Source organism: Carcharodon carcharias, chromosome 7 (genome assembly GCF_017639515.1).
Source record: "Carcharodon carcharias isolate sCarCar2 chromosome 7, sCarCar2.pri, whole genome shotgun sequence".
Lineage (NCBI taxonomy): Eukaryota > Metazoa > Chordata > Chondrichthyes > Lamniformes > Lamnidae > Carcharodon > Carcharodon carcharias.
The window spans coordinates 125,611,888-125,626,510 of NC_054473.1; the positions used below are offsets into that span (position 1 = coordinate 125,611,888).

General features: G+C 43.0%; 1 protein-coding gene across 10 annotated transcripts in view; it reads left to right on the plus strand.

Moving 5' to 3' along the window:
• The window catches only part of nlrc5 (NLR family, CARD domain containing 5), a 211,434-nt gene extending 199,641 nt beyond the window's left edge, over window positions 1-11,793 (plus strand). For 9 of the 10 annotated variants that reach the window (XM_041191229.1, XM_041191236.1, XM_041191233.1 and 6 more), the window contains 3 exons: window positions 799-882; window positions 8,715-8,798; window positions 11,457-11,793. In XM_041191229.1, the coding sequence (XP_041047163.1) occupies window positions 799-882; window positions 8,715-8,798; window positions 11,457-11,574 (286 nt within the window). In that variant the 3' untranslated portion in view covers window positions 11,575-11,793. The remainder of the gene's footprint in view (window positions 1-798; window positions 883-8,714; window positions 8,799-11,456) is intronic. The other variant, XM_041191235.1, reaches the window with a different exon arrangement.
• The last annotated feature ends 2,830 nt before the right edge of the window (window positions 11,794-14,623 follow it).

Here is a 14,623-nt window from a genome sequence, read left to right on the forward strand (position 1 = left end):
GCTGTCAGCAACCATGTGAAGTCAGACAATGACCACCCACCACCCACCCACCTCACCCCACCAACCCCCAACCCCCTGCAAGATGTTCATGTGGATAATTCATCCTGTTCCGCTGCACATTTCTCCAGTGCCAACGCAGGCCTAGTGCCAAGCTGCCAACTGTGGCTGAGATGGCAGCAGCAAATGCAGTCACCCAGATTATATAATGCAGGCACACTTTTCTTTTCTCATTCCTCTTATGGTGAATGGTCTTGCAGACATGTGTCAACTATTTGGCCCAAGGATTGGTTTTAGGGACATGTGCAGTCAATTTCTTGACCATCCCAGCAACCGCAAAGTAAACTTCACCGACAAAAGATCATTTTTAGGGGTATTCAGCAAATAGTATCTCATCCAGAAGATTAAAAGGTATAGACTCTAAGTGCCATGTCCAAGGCTGAGTCCTCAGTCCTTATACTGTGCTTGAAAGCAGGAGCCTGGAACCTCAGATGGACCTAAAAGATCCCTTGGCACTATTTGCAGAAGAGTGGGGTAGTGCTGTCGATTCTGCCCCATTTTATTCATGTGGAACCACAGCATATTACAGCAACATGATGGGGTGAATGATGTTGAAACATCAAATGCTGAACCATGAGCCTTTCTACCTGAGTTACTTGGGGTTCTGAGTTTTCCCCACTTTCAGCAGCAAGTCACAGGTTTATGATGCCATATATCCTGCAGCCTGATGACTGAGATCCTGAAGGAAAATATCCTTGAAAATTTCTAAATGTGCCCACTTTTCCCTGTGCTTCTTTACAGCTTATCGTGGAATAATATCAGTGATGAGAGTGCAGTGAGGCTGGCTGATGCCCTACCGAGAATGCGGGGTTTAAAGAAACTAGAGTGAGTACAACACTGAACCGGGTTTTGAACTGGTGCGAGGTATTCCACCAAAAATGTCTTAACAACAACAATGGTACACTGTGTAGTACCTAATAAAAATATGCAGGACTTGGACATAATCATCCACTATTTATATGGCTGCTGTATATATATCTTTAGAGGATGAGCAATTCCTCTGCTGGATATAAGGTTCAGCCAGTTTACTAAATAAATGAATAGATCACACATAACCCCATTATACTAAAAACATGTGTGGAAAAAAACATGGTTGGTACTGCTTATGTAGTTGGTGCGATGTAAATGAATGCTGATTTATTTTTAATTTTTGTTAGCAGATGCAAGTATATGTAGTGTCACCAAGAAGCTTATGGCAGTATCTATACATTTTAGTTGGTGGCATTATTTGCAGTGACATGTATGTGTGACTACCTCAGATAAACAAGACTGGCACAATGATAAAAACAAAAAACTGCGGATGCTGGAAATCCAAAACAAAAACAGAATTACCTGGAAAAACTCAGCAGGTCAGACCTGCTGAGTTTTTCCAGGACTCGAAACGTCTACTCTTCTCTTCTCCGCCAATGTTGCCAGACCTGCTGAGTTTTTCCAGGTAATTCTGTTTTTGTTTAAGACTGGTACAATTTTCAGCATGATCCTGTAGATGGTGCTGTTTAAGCAAGGAACTGAAGGGGATGATTCACTATGATTTCTCTATGATTCATCGTTGACTTTTTACCCTCCACCTGTTCTTTATTGTGCCCAAACGTCACAGGGACAGAGTGCATCCCAGCAAACCCTATAGCTAATCCCATATACTTAAAACTCCAATATATTTACAGTCAAGACTGCTGTTTGACCATGACTGCTGCTCCCCTAACATTCATCCCAGCACTGAACAAGCTTTTCATTCTATACTGGATGCATGGATACAAACAAGTGTTTGGGAGGGAACACTTAATTATTTCACTAACATTGTGTCTATGATGTGGAAATACTTCTCACATCAAGCATTCTCAAAAAACATCTATTTGGGGGTAATCTAGCACACAACTTTGGCCCCACTTGCCACACCTAATCAACCAAATAACCCCCTTGCACTTATCTTTATTATATTTATATATTTTTTCTATTATCTTACTGTCTTGTTCTTTAATGTGATATTTACTTTAGCTTCTCATTCATCCCATGCAGTGAGATGAATAATATACTTTATAAATCAAAGAGCTCAAAAGAATAGAATGGTTTTTTAAGGATAAGTAATGTATTAATTTAAAAAAATACTCCTGTGATGTTTCTGCAATTTGACTCCTGTTTCAACAAATAACATCATTGATATGTGTAAGTGCCAGTGAAATCTTTCATACAATCACACACAGCAAGTTACAAAAATAATAAATAAAACTTAATTTATTAACTGATTCTCACATCCCATCATTGAAGCCCAGGTTAAGGAAGCTGAGATTCAATCCTTCAAGAGAAGCAGCAAAGCTGACTCCCATAATAAAACACAATATACCACAGCACACAAAACAGGCCGACAGGAGCTCTCCCTTCCTCCAGTTTGTTGGTTTCTCAGTCTCCCGCTCCAATTGGTGTTTCTCTCCTCCTCCAGTTTGCAATACCCTAACCCTCGCTCTCCCCGGCTCTCTCTAACCCCTGCTTGCCTACCACATCCCATGAATGAATTTTTAAAAACCCTTAACCCCCTATTCCCCTCACCACTTCACCCCCTTACATCACCACCCTTACCCCCTCACCACCTACCTCTTCACATGCTTCACCTTCACTCCCTTTGACCCCCCAAATCCCTCTTTCACCCCCTCACCACCCTCATCCCCTTCACCCCTTCCAGCCTGCCTGACCCCTAATCCCTCCCTAACCCACTCATCCATTATCCATTTTATAAATAGAACACACAAACTCTAATAACATTTGGGTCATTGCAAAGCTCATAAAACTTCCAAAATAAGCAAACACTTTAAGAGATACTTAAAAACCATTATCCTCTTCAGAAGCTCATAAATCTGTCAAGATAAACAAACTCATGTTCCCCAGAACAGCTGTGTAAACAAACTCTGCAGCACAAAATCCGTTAGTACCTTTGTAGGCAGGTAAAATCTTTTAGATTCTGTCAAAGCTTTGAAGCTGGCAAACAGATGGCTCAGCTATTCTGCAAAAAATGAATGAAAGCTCATATATCTAGCAAAACTGGAGTCCATGGGAATCGGGGGGAAAACTCTCTGCTAGTTGGAGTCATACCTAGCACAAAGGAAGATAGCTGTGGTTGTTAGAGGTCAGTCATCTCAGCTCCAGGACATCACCACAGGAGTTCCTCAGGGTAGTGTCCTAAGCCTAACCATCTTCAGCTACTTCATCAATGACCTTCCATCATAAGGTCAGAAGTGGGGATATTCGCTGATGATTGAACAATGTTCAGCACCATTCATGACTCCTCAGATACTGAAACAGTCCAAATCCAATGCCGCAAGACCTGGACATAATCCAGGCTTGGGCTGACAAATGGCAATATTCGCGCCACCTAAGTGACAGGCAATGACCATCTCCAACAGGGGAGAATCTAACCATTGCCCCTTGATGTTCAATGGCATTACCATCACTGAATCCTCCACTATTAACATCCTGGGGGTTACCATTGACCATAAACTGAACTGGACTAGCCATATAAATACTGTAGCTACAAGAGCAGATCAGAGGCTAGGAATCGTATGATGAGTAACTCACCAAAGCCTGTCCACCACCTACAAGGCACAAATCAGGAATGTGATGGAATACTCCGCACTTGCCTGGATGAGTGCAGCTCCCACAACACTAAAGAAGCTTGACACCATCCAGGACAAAGAAGTCCACTAGATTGGCATAACATCCACAAATATTCACTCCCTCCGCCACCGAAGCACAGTAGCAGCAATGTGTACTATCAACTAGTTGCACTGCAGGAATTCATCAAGGCTCCTTAGACATCATCTTCCAAACCCATGACCACTACCACCAAGAAGGACAAGGGCAGCAGATATATGGGAACACCACCACCTGGAGGTTCCCCTCCAAGTCACTCACCATCCTGACTTGGAAATATATCACCATTCTTTCACTGTTGCTGGGTCAAAATCCTGGAGCTCCGTTTCTAACAGCCCACATGGACTGCAGTGGTTCAAGAAGCGAGCTCACCACCACCTTCTCAAGGGCAACTAGGGATGGGCAATAAATGCTGGCCCAGCCAACGAAGCCCACATCCTGTGAATGAACAAAAATAAAATCTGTCAAACATTCAAACAGTCAAATATAAAACCATTGTGAGAATTTAAACATTGAGCTCTGGATCTCATACTGGGCTAGCCTTTCAATATTGTACTACACAGAATAGCACTTTATCCAGTGGATAATCAAGTTAATGCATCTGAAGACTTTTTCACTTTTACGGTGATGTTCTTGCATTTGACAGCTTGCCAGTTGTCAGAGGTAACAACAGGGAAACAACATTTTTTTAATGGTCACTTATCCTTTTCCAGCCACAGCACTGTCATCACTCATTTTGATAAACACAAATATAACTCAAGCTACAGCATTTCATGGTGAACTGTAAAGGAGGCAACACCATATTTACTCATTTTTTAGACTCTTCCCACCTCCAATCCATGGCTCATGCCTCCACTCTGCAGGTCTGATTTAGAAAGGCTTCCAAAACATGGCCACCTCGCTGAAAATTGCAGAAGTTCCGAAATGCTTACTTCCAGAATGATGACAGCAACATCTAAACGGCAGCCTGTGGGGTTCCCACCCCTTTCCCACTCTGCTGAAAATAGCCGAAGACAGGAATGGAAGCGGGACTTCTGCCTTGATCGCTCAGCAGCCATTGTTTCTAATTCCCAACTTTGTGTGGTCTTGAAACAGGACTGCAAAATCCTGCCCCAATTGTCCATTCCAGTAGATTCCTGCCCTAAGCAAGAGGGTTGGGAACTTTACCCTAACTCCAACCAGATAGGGTTGTCCTTAATACTCTATTATTGAGTTAGTCCCATTACATAAATAAAATTCCACACTTTGGCCATCTCATTGAAAGCTAGATATCATTCTATCTGCATTTCCCAGTGTAATCGAACCTGTTAATCTACAACCTGCTACGTAGTGGTTTATACCATCTAGATATATCTGCATCTTTTCAACAGGCTTAAGATTTGGAATAATTTTAAAATACCCATACACACACTAAGCTGAATGCTGAAAAGTGATTTGTGTTCTACCTTCACCACCCTTATCAATGGAGGCAAATTCATTTTCCTTGGGTCTCAAAGTTTCCCTTATATCAACCCCTGGAGCTGGGTTAACTTTTAGCTCAATTGAAACCTCAGAGGGCTATGTAATATGCAACATCAACTTGTATTTATGTAGCACCTTTAACATAATGAAACATCCAAGGCACTTCACAATTATTATAAAGCAAAGCATGACACCAAGGCACATAAGATGATATTAGGGCAGATGACAAAAAGCTTGGTCAAAGGGGTAGGTTTTAAAGAGTATGTTGAGGAGGAAAGTGAGGGAAAGAGAAAGAGAGGTTATGCGGCAGTGGGGGAGTTGGGCGGTGGGGCAGAGGGAAATGTTCTGGAATTTAGAGCCTAAGCAACTATAGGTCTGGTCACCAATGGCAGAGCAATTAAAACTGGGGATGCTCAAGAGGCCAAAACTAGAGAAGCGCAGATATCTCAGAGGGTTAGAGGACTGAGATAGGCAGGCGCCAGGTCAGGCCAGGCCATTGGAAGGATTTGAAAACAAGGATGAAATTTTGAAAATTGGAGTCAGTATAGATCAGCAAGCACAGGGGTGATAGTTGAACAGGACTTGGTGCGAATTAAGATAGGGGCAGCAGAGTTTTCAATGACCTGGGGCAGGATTTTCGGGTCGTTGGGCAGGGACAGCGGGTGGGCCTGGAGCGGCCAGGAAACGGGCCGCTTCCCGCATTCAGCCCACGCTGGCTAGCCAATTAACCATCAGCCAGTGTGAAACCCGTGCTGAGAAGCTCTGCGCTGCCGGGTGGGTGTGGAAAGAGGGTGAGCACTGAAGTCAGCGCGGGCGCGGGGAAGTGTGCTATGAAAACTTCCTGAATGCAGACAGCTGCCTCAGGGAACTGAAGAATTTTAACAACAAAAACAAAAGTTATGAAATGCAGGAAAAAAATGTCCACACTTTGGACTTACTCACCTAAACATAACCATTATAAAAATTCTGCCCAAAAGTTTTTAATTTTTTAAAAATTTAATTATGGAAACCTCATCCTGCCTGTGGATGAGGTCTCCTGAAAAATGCAAAGGCCATAAGGTTAGACAGGCAGTGAAAAATCGCTGTTAACAAATACTTTTATGGCCTTAATAGGCATCTTAATTTTGTCAGCAGGCACGCTGGGGACTCTCGCGCAAGCCTGCCTGCCAAAATATTGTGCGAGGGCACAATACCGGGACGCTCACTCGACGGCATTGCGCATTATTTTACGCCCAATTTCGTCGGGCATGCGCCCGCCCACGGGAAGCAAAATGTATGAAGTTTATGGAGGGTAGTTGTGTGGGAGGGAGTGTGTTGGACTAGGTAACCAAGGCTGGGCTGAGGGTTTCAGCAGCAGAAGAGTTGAGAGAGGGTAGAGTTGACTGATGTTACGGAGATAGGCCGTCTTAGGGAAGGCACGGATATGTGGTTGTAAGCTCAGCTCGGAGTCAAATATGATGCAAAATGCACAGTAGAACAAAGGCTTAAATTCAAATTTGATATTCTTTTTGGATAATGAAGGCTTGTTTATTTTGTGAATTACAGAATATTTCTGTGTAAAAAAAAAAAGAGCAAGTAGCTTTAATCTCCAATTTACAGCATGGGAACAAGGGGACAAACTCTCAATGAGTTTGCCTGAAGTTCCCCTCTCTGCTATTTTAGTGGAGAGGCCAACTCATTCAAAATTTTCAAATATTTATCCACTTCCCTTTTAGAATTTATCATGAATTTTAAACTCATTAAAAATTTCAAATATTTATCCACTTCTCTTTGAGAAGCTTTCATAGATTTTACCACTATTCCTGTACATTCCATGTCTTACACACTGTGTTTAGCGCCTAACCTTTCACATTGTTCCTTTGTTAGTGATCATAAATTTATACCTTCTAGTTACCGACCTACTGAATAGCAGACAAAGCTTTACCCCACTTACGTCACCAAAACGTCTCATTTTTAACACCTCTATTGGACATTCTCCTAGCCCTCTTTGTACCAATAGAAAAGAGAGCTTCAACATACGTTTCTCTCAACTTTCCTCATATTTAAAACACTCATTCCTCATATTATCTTCAGGATTCACATTGCTGCTATTGGAAATGGCATCAGAAAAATGGCCAAGTATAAAACCAGTAAACTCTCTTGTGATGAGGACTTTACTCCATCTCAGTCAAAGGGATTACTCTTTCTTCCAGCGAGTACTAATTGCTGCACATGCTGTATGAATGCATGGGAGAAAGGATTGGCTTTGTTGTCCAGTGCGTTGACCCAGAGATTTTGGCTCAAGTCCTGTGGAGTTCAAAGGCCGGTCAGGGTCCTTGTGTTGGCCCATATTCCCATCAGCGTATGATTCTGACTTAACCCTTACACAATTTGATGCAAGTAAGGGTGTTGAGGTTTCTGGGCCTGCACCTCTTGCCATTTGTGTTCTATTAAGACTTGGTCTTGTTACCAGTAACTTTTCAGGTTGACTGTGTGCTTTGTATCACTGGGTGGAGTAGTATCTTGTGGCGCAATCGGGGTGGGGGAAGATTTCCAGAAGTATTGGCTAGGTTGAACTGGATACTGCAGGTAGCTATATTGGTCATGCTTGATAAGAGAAATTTGTCCACTAACTGTTAGAAAGGCGTAATATAGTTTCATGGAAGAGCTGATCTAGCATGGCGTTGCCTTCTCGTGTCAGGCTCTGAATCTACTTGAGGTTAGTGCTCCTGAAAGTTCTCATTTACACCTGACAGGAGAAAAACAGGCCAGCCCATAGAGTCCTTCAGGAAGGTTCTGGTCTCACATCAAGCATAGAGGGTTCATGCAGCATTGCAAGGCATCCAGGACCCTGTCTGCCTTCTGTGGCAATCTGTGAACCAGTTAAATATCCAAATAGAAAAATCAGGTCCTTGGATAATAACGCCAGTGAACATGTGTGGAGGTGAGAGGAGTAAGTCAACAATAGGACTTCCATGGGAAGCAAAGACATTGGCCACAGCCAACAGGACCACGAACAGAATGAATCCACTATTCCCTGACCCATTTGAACCTTTGGGACCTAAAGCAGCTAATAGTTACAACTCTTGAACCTGCATTACTCTGAGAGCGAAAGTAACCAACCTTAATACATCAATGTACTACTGCAGCTCGCACTTGTAACCAGAATATACAAGGACTTCATAAAGTGTATATCTGAATGTTAGCTGTTTGAGATATTGTAAAGAAACATTCTTGTTGATTTATAAAATTATGAGGCGCATCATAGCTCCAACATTTTGACTGTGAAATCTTTGAATGCTTGAGCAAATCCTCAATGTAATGTTGACCCCCTTGCTGCTGTTTTCAAATAAGAGCCAGCCCATTGTGAACACATTTGACTGCCATGAAAAGATTTTAGGCTCTTTGTTGGCCAATTACATTCCAAGTTCTGAGCAAACTTTGGAAATCAACAGAGGGTCTTCGTGAGTTACCCTCGCAAAAGGTTTTCTAGTTTTGGGGTACATGTGTTTTCTGTTGCCATTTAGATAGGAGCATTGTTCTGAATAACAAACATTTTCCCATCTTTATTCCAGTTTGGAAGGAAACAAAATCACAGCAGCTGGAGCAGAAAAGCTAGCAGCAAGTCTACGCCAGTGCTCGTTCATTGAAGTAATTCGGTAAGTACTGGAGTGGTGGCTTACTTTGTGAACTGACTCTTGCATTAATGGTTGACATAGTCTTGAGTGTTCTGAGAATCTGTAAATTTCAATATACCCACTGATTAAACATGATCCTAATGCAGAAAGTTGTGAGATTGTGATCCTAAAAATTTATCCCTGAACCACCCTGACTAAGTAGAAATCTGGTCATTTATTCAATTGTTGGTTGTGGGAACTTCATGTGAGCAAATTGGCAACCTCATTTCCCTGCAACTGTGACTAAACTTCAAAAGTACTTCAGTAGCTGTAAAGTACATTGGGACTTCGTGAGCGTGTGAAGGTCCTTTCTTTAAATTGGAAAGGCGGGGTGGGTGGGAGATTGTGATTCTGAATCAAGAAGGGAGGAAATTGTGATCCTGATTGGGAGACGGGGAAATTGCGATCTTGAATCGGGAAGGGGGGATATTGTGATCTTGAATCGGGAAGGGGGGAGAATGATGATCCTGAATCGGGAAGGGGAAGATTTAGATCTGTTGTGTGAGACACACTTCATATAATGGTCCCTTGACAATTGGGAGCGACTATACCGATTATTCTGTACTCATTCCCGTGGCTATACTTCACACTGAGACCCAGTATTCTGGATTATGGCTGGAATGTCACTTTTTTCCTAAACTATAACATAACCCCGCTTTCTGTTCCTATTTTTTCATGAATGGCAGCCAGGTTTTTATTGAATATTTTTTACATATTTCCCTATTTTTCTCCTCTCCTGAAAGCTCAGACTCATCCATGAGGTATTCATGTGTACCTTACCTAAAACGGCCACTGTTTTGTTTGGGAGTTGGGACAATGCACATTGCCAAGCTATTTAACCATAAAGGGATCATAGCTGCTTCTGACCCTCCCTTTACTTGATAGTCACACATACCCGCAGCCCAGCCAGTGACGCTAGATGCCAATCAAGAGAAAATATATTGGGTGACATTCCAACTGCACCCCCTTTCCCTCCTGTCCTTTAACCTGAGACTTTAATGCTTCCCTGCAAATCCCTTATGAATTCCCTAGGTAAGATGAACCAGTTCAGCACAGGTTGGGGATTGAACACAGGACAATCCTGGTGTGTGGTTCATTCTCAACAAGGAAAAGGCTCGTATTTATATGGCAACTGTCACAGCCTCAGGGCATTGCAAACCACTTTACAGTCAATGAAGTCGTTTTGAAATGTAGGGAATGTAAGAAAAGCAGCAGCCAATTTGTGCACAGCAAGTCCAACAGATCATAATGTGATCAGATAATCTGTTCTCAGGTGTTGATTAAGGACCAAATGTTGTCCAAGACACAGTGGAGATATAATAGTGTTGTGGGATCTTTTACACACAGCTGAAGTGGAGCGGGGCAGGCGATAGATGAGTCCTCAATTTAATGTCTCACCTGAAAGATGGCACCTCCAGCAATGCAGCACTCCCTCAGAACTACATGGGAGTGTCAACCTAGATTTTGTGTTCCGGTCTCTGAAATGGGACTTAAAGCCACAACTTTCTGACCCAGGAGTGAGTGCGCTACCACTGAGCAATTGCTCATACTAACAGACCATGCAGTACATTTAATTGCTGAGCCAACATCATTGCCTAATCCAGTCACTAATATTCTTAACAATATTCTTTATATTGTGGAAAAAGAAGTTAAAATATCTGCTACTTTTGCTTCAGCAGCAAAGCTCGGTGGTGTGAGGTGTTTTATGAACATCTGACACGGGATTCTCTGGATTGCTCACTATCTTATTTTAGCAAAATAACATCTTTAACTATGACAGGCTGTCAGTAGAGAGAGCAAGTGAGTATTTTAATAATTGTAGACAATATCCCAGAGACATCAGCTGTCTGGCTTGGGCAGTTCCAGCAATCCTACACATTGAGATAAACATCACACCTTAGCAAGGGCTTCGGCGAGAAAAAAAGCACAGCACAAAAGAAAGCCACTCAGCCCATCATGCCTGTGCCAGCTCTTTGAAAGACTTCTTTAATTATCATAAGTCCCTTGCTCTTTCCCTATAGCAAATATTTTTCCCTTCAAGTCTTTCTTCAATTCCCTTTTGAAAATTGCTATTGAATCAGTTTCCACCACCTTTTCAGGCAGCACATTCCAGGTAATAGCAACTTGTTGTGCAAAAACTTCATTTATCGATCCCTTCTGGTTTTTTTGTCAATGATTTTAAATCTGTGTTCTCTGGTTACCATCCTTCCTGTCAGTGGAAACTGCTTCTCCTTATTTACTCCATCGATACTGCTTTTAATTTTGAATATTAAATCTCTTCTTCACCATCCCTGCCCTCAGGTGAACAATCCCAATTTCTCTAGTCTTCCCACCTAACTGAAGTACCTCAACCATGGTACCATTCTAGTAAATCTCTCCTTCAACCTCTCAAAGGCCTTGACATACTTCTTAAAAGTGTGACCCAGAACTGGACACAATACTCCAGCTAAGGCCTAACCAAGGATTTTTAAATGTTTAGCATAACTTCCTTCCTTTTGTACTTTGCCTCTATTAATAAAGCCAAGGATCCCTCGTGCTTTTTTAACAACCAATTATTGCATGGTTTCTTCAGTCATCAAGTAGGAAGTTGAACTAAGATGTATCAACAGTTCCATGTTTTGTGCATTCTTTCAATAATAGGTCAACAAAGAGAACATGGTCATTAACCAGATGTTACCTCCCTGTTCATACAGGTTGTGGAAGAACAAAATATCCAAGGACAGGGAACAGAGCCTTCACGAACAGGATTCCAGATTAAATTTTCTCCCGGTTTAGGACTGCACTTATAACACAGGGGGGCCTTCCAGGCTACTAATATTAAAGTCACCTGTAGAGTTAACAACATTTAACAGAACTTTGCACTACTTTATGCACTTTGTCTGCAATGGTTTTTAAATGATATTTATTGTATTTATTTTAAAACTTTTGTTAATTTTGCAGGGCCAACCATCTGAATAAAAACATTTGCACATGTTAATGGGTTTGTCCTTTCTTCTTTGCTCTCCTCACTCACTTTTCACTTTATTTACCATGTTGTACGTGCAGCAGAGAATTTGAAAGGTAATCAGTGGGTCACTTTGTTATCTTCTGGTGTTCTGTCTTTAACACTTGGTCACAAGGACACAAGAAATAGGAGCAGGAGTAGACCAGGTAACACTTCGAGCTGCTCCACTATTCAATACAATCATAGCTGACCTTGGGTTTCCACTCCACTTCCCTGCCCTTTCCCCGTATCCCTTAATTCCCTAACAGATCAAAACTTTGTCTATCCTAGCCTTCAATGCATTCAATGATGGAGCATCCACAACCCTTTGGGGTAGAGAATTCCAAAGATTCACAACCCTTTGAGGAACATAATTTCCCCTTATTTCAGTCCTAAATGATCATCCCCTTGTCCTGAGACTGTGCCCTCATGTTTTAAATTCCTCAATCAGCAAAAATAATCTCTCAGCGTCGACGTCGACCCTATCGAGCCCCTTTAGAATCTTGTACGTTTCAATCAGATCACCTCTCATTTTTTCTAAATTTCAGAGAAAATAGACCTTATTTACTCAGCCTCTCATCATATGAAAACTCCGTCATCCCAGGGACCAATATAGTGAAATAAAAGCAAAATACTGCGGATGCTGGAAATCTAGAACAAAAACAAAAATACCTGGAAAAACACAGCAGGTCTGACAGCATCTGCGGAGAGGGATACAGTTGACGTTTCGAGTCTGTATGACCCTTCATCAGAACTAAGACATATAGAAATGAGATGAAATATAAGCTGGTAGAAGGGGGTGGGACAAGAGAGCTCAACAGGGGGCCAGTGATAGGTGGAAGCCAAGAAGAGATCGCCAAAGATGTCATAGACAAAAGGACAAAGGGGGGTTGATGATGGTGATATTATCTAAAGGATGTGCTAATGGGGACATTAAGGGAAGCAAGCAGGACAAGCTAGTGGCAGATGGCCCTAGTGCAGGTGGGGTGGGGGGGAAGGGATCGAAATTGGCTAAAAGGTGGAGATGAAACAATAGATCGAAATAAATTTAAAAGGAGGGAAAAGAAAAAAATATAGTTTTAAAAAAATTATAAATTATTGGTGAAAGGGGGATCGGAAAGGGGGTGGGGATGGAGGAGAGAGTTTATGATCTGAAATTGCTAACTCAATATTAAGTCCAGAAGACTGTAAAGTGCCTAGTTGGAAGATGAGGTGCTGTTCCTCCAGTTTGCGTTGAGCTTCACTGGAACATTGCAGCAGGCCAAGGACGGACATGTGAGCAGGGTGGTGTGTTGAAATGGCAGGCGACAGGGAGGTCTGGGTAATACTTGCAGACAGACCGAAGGTGATCCGCAAATCGGTCACCCAGTCTGTGTTTGGTCTCTCCAATGTAGAGGAGACCACATTGGGAGCAGTGAATGCAGTAGACTAGAACAAAGAAAAGTACAGCACAGGAACAGGCCCTTCGGCCCTCCAAGCCTGTGCCGATCATATTGCCCATCAACTAAGACATTTTGTTTTAAAACTAAAACAAAATTAAATTGAGGTAAGTGCAAGTGAAGCACTGCTTCACTTGAAAGGAGTGTTTGGGCCCTTGGATGGTGAGGACAGGGGTAGTAAAGGGGCAGGTGTTGCACCTTCTGCAGTTGCATGGGAAAGTGCCGTGAGAAGGGGTTGAGGTGTAGGGAGTGATGGAGGAGTGAACCAGGTTGTCCCAGAGGGGACGCTCCCTGCAGAAAGCCGCCAGAGGTTGGGGGGTGGGGGGTGAAGGGAAGATGTGTTTGGTGGTGGCATCATGCTGGAGTTGTTGGAAATGGCGTAGGATGATCCTTTGAACACTGAGGCTGGTGGGGTGATAATTGAAGACAAGGTTCTGGGAGGGAGAAGAAGGTGTGAGGGCGGATACGCCAGACACAGTTGAGGGCCCTGTCAACCACTGTGGGTGGAAAACCTCAGTTAAGGAAGAAGGAAGACATGTCAGAGGAACTGTTTTGGAAAGTGGCATCATCAGAACAGATGTGACGGAGGCGAAGGAACTGAGAGAATGGGATGGACTCCTTACGGGAAGTGGGGTGTGAGGAGCTGTAGTCAAGGTAGCGTGTGAGTCGGTAGGCTTGTAATGAATATTGTTGGACAGTTTATCACCAGAAATTGAGACTGTGAGGTCAAGGAAGGGAAGGGAAGTGTTAGAGATGGACCACGTGAAAATGATGGATGGGTGAAAATTGGAAGCAAAATTAATAATTTTTTTCCAGATCCAGACGAGAGCATGAAGCCGCATCAAAGCAGTTATTGATGTACCAGAGAAAGAAATGTGGGAGGGGACCTGAGTAGGACTGAAACAAGGAATGTTCCACATACCCCATAAAGAGACTGGCATAACTGGGGCTCATGCGGGTGCCCATAGCCACACCTTTTATTTGAAGGAAGTGAGACGAGTTTAAGGAGAAATTGTTCCGTGAGAGAACAAGTTCAGCCAGATAGAGGAGAGTAGTGGTGGATGGGGATTGTTCGGGCCTCTGTTCGAGGAAGAAGCGAAGAGCCCTCAGATCATCCCGGTGGGGGATGGAGGTGTAGAGGGATTGGATGTCAATGGTGAAGAGGAGGCAGTTGGGGCCAGGGAACGGGAAATTGTTGATATGATGTAGGGCCTGAGAGGAATTGCAGATGTAGGTAGGAAGGGACTGGACAAGGGGAGAGAGAATGGAGTCAAGATAGCAAGAAATGAGTTCCATGCGGCAGAAACAGGCTGACACGATCAGTCTGCCGGGACAGTCCTGTTTGTGGATTTTGGGTAGGAGGTAGAAGCGGGCCGTCCGAGGTT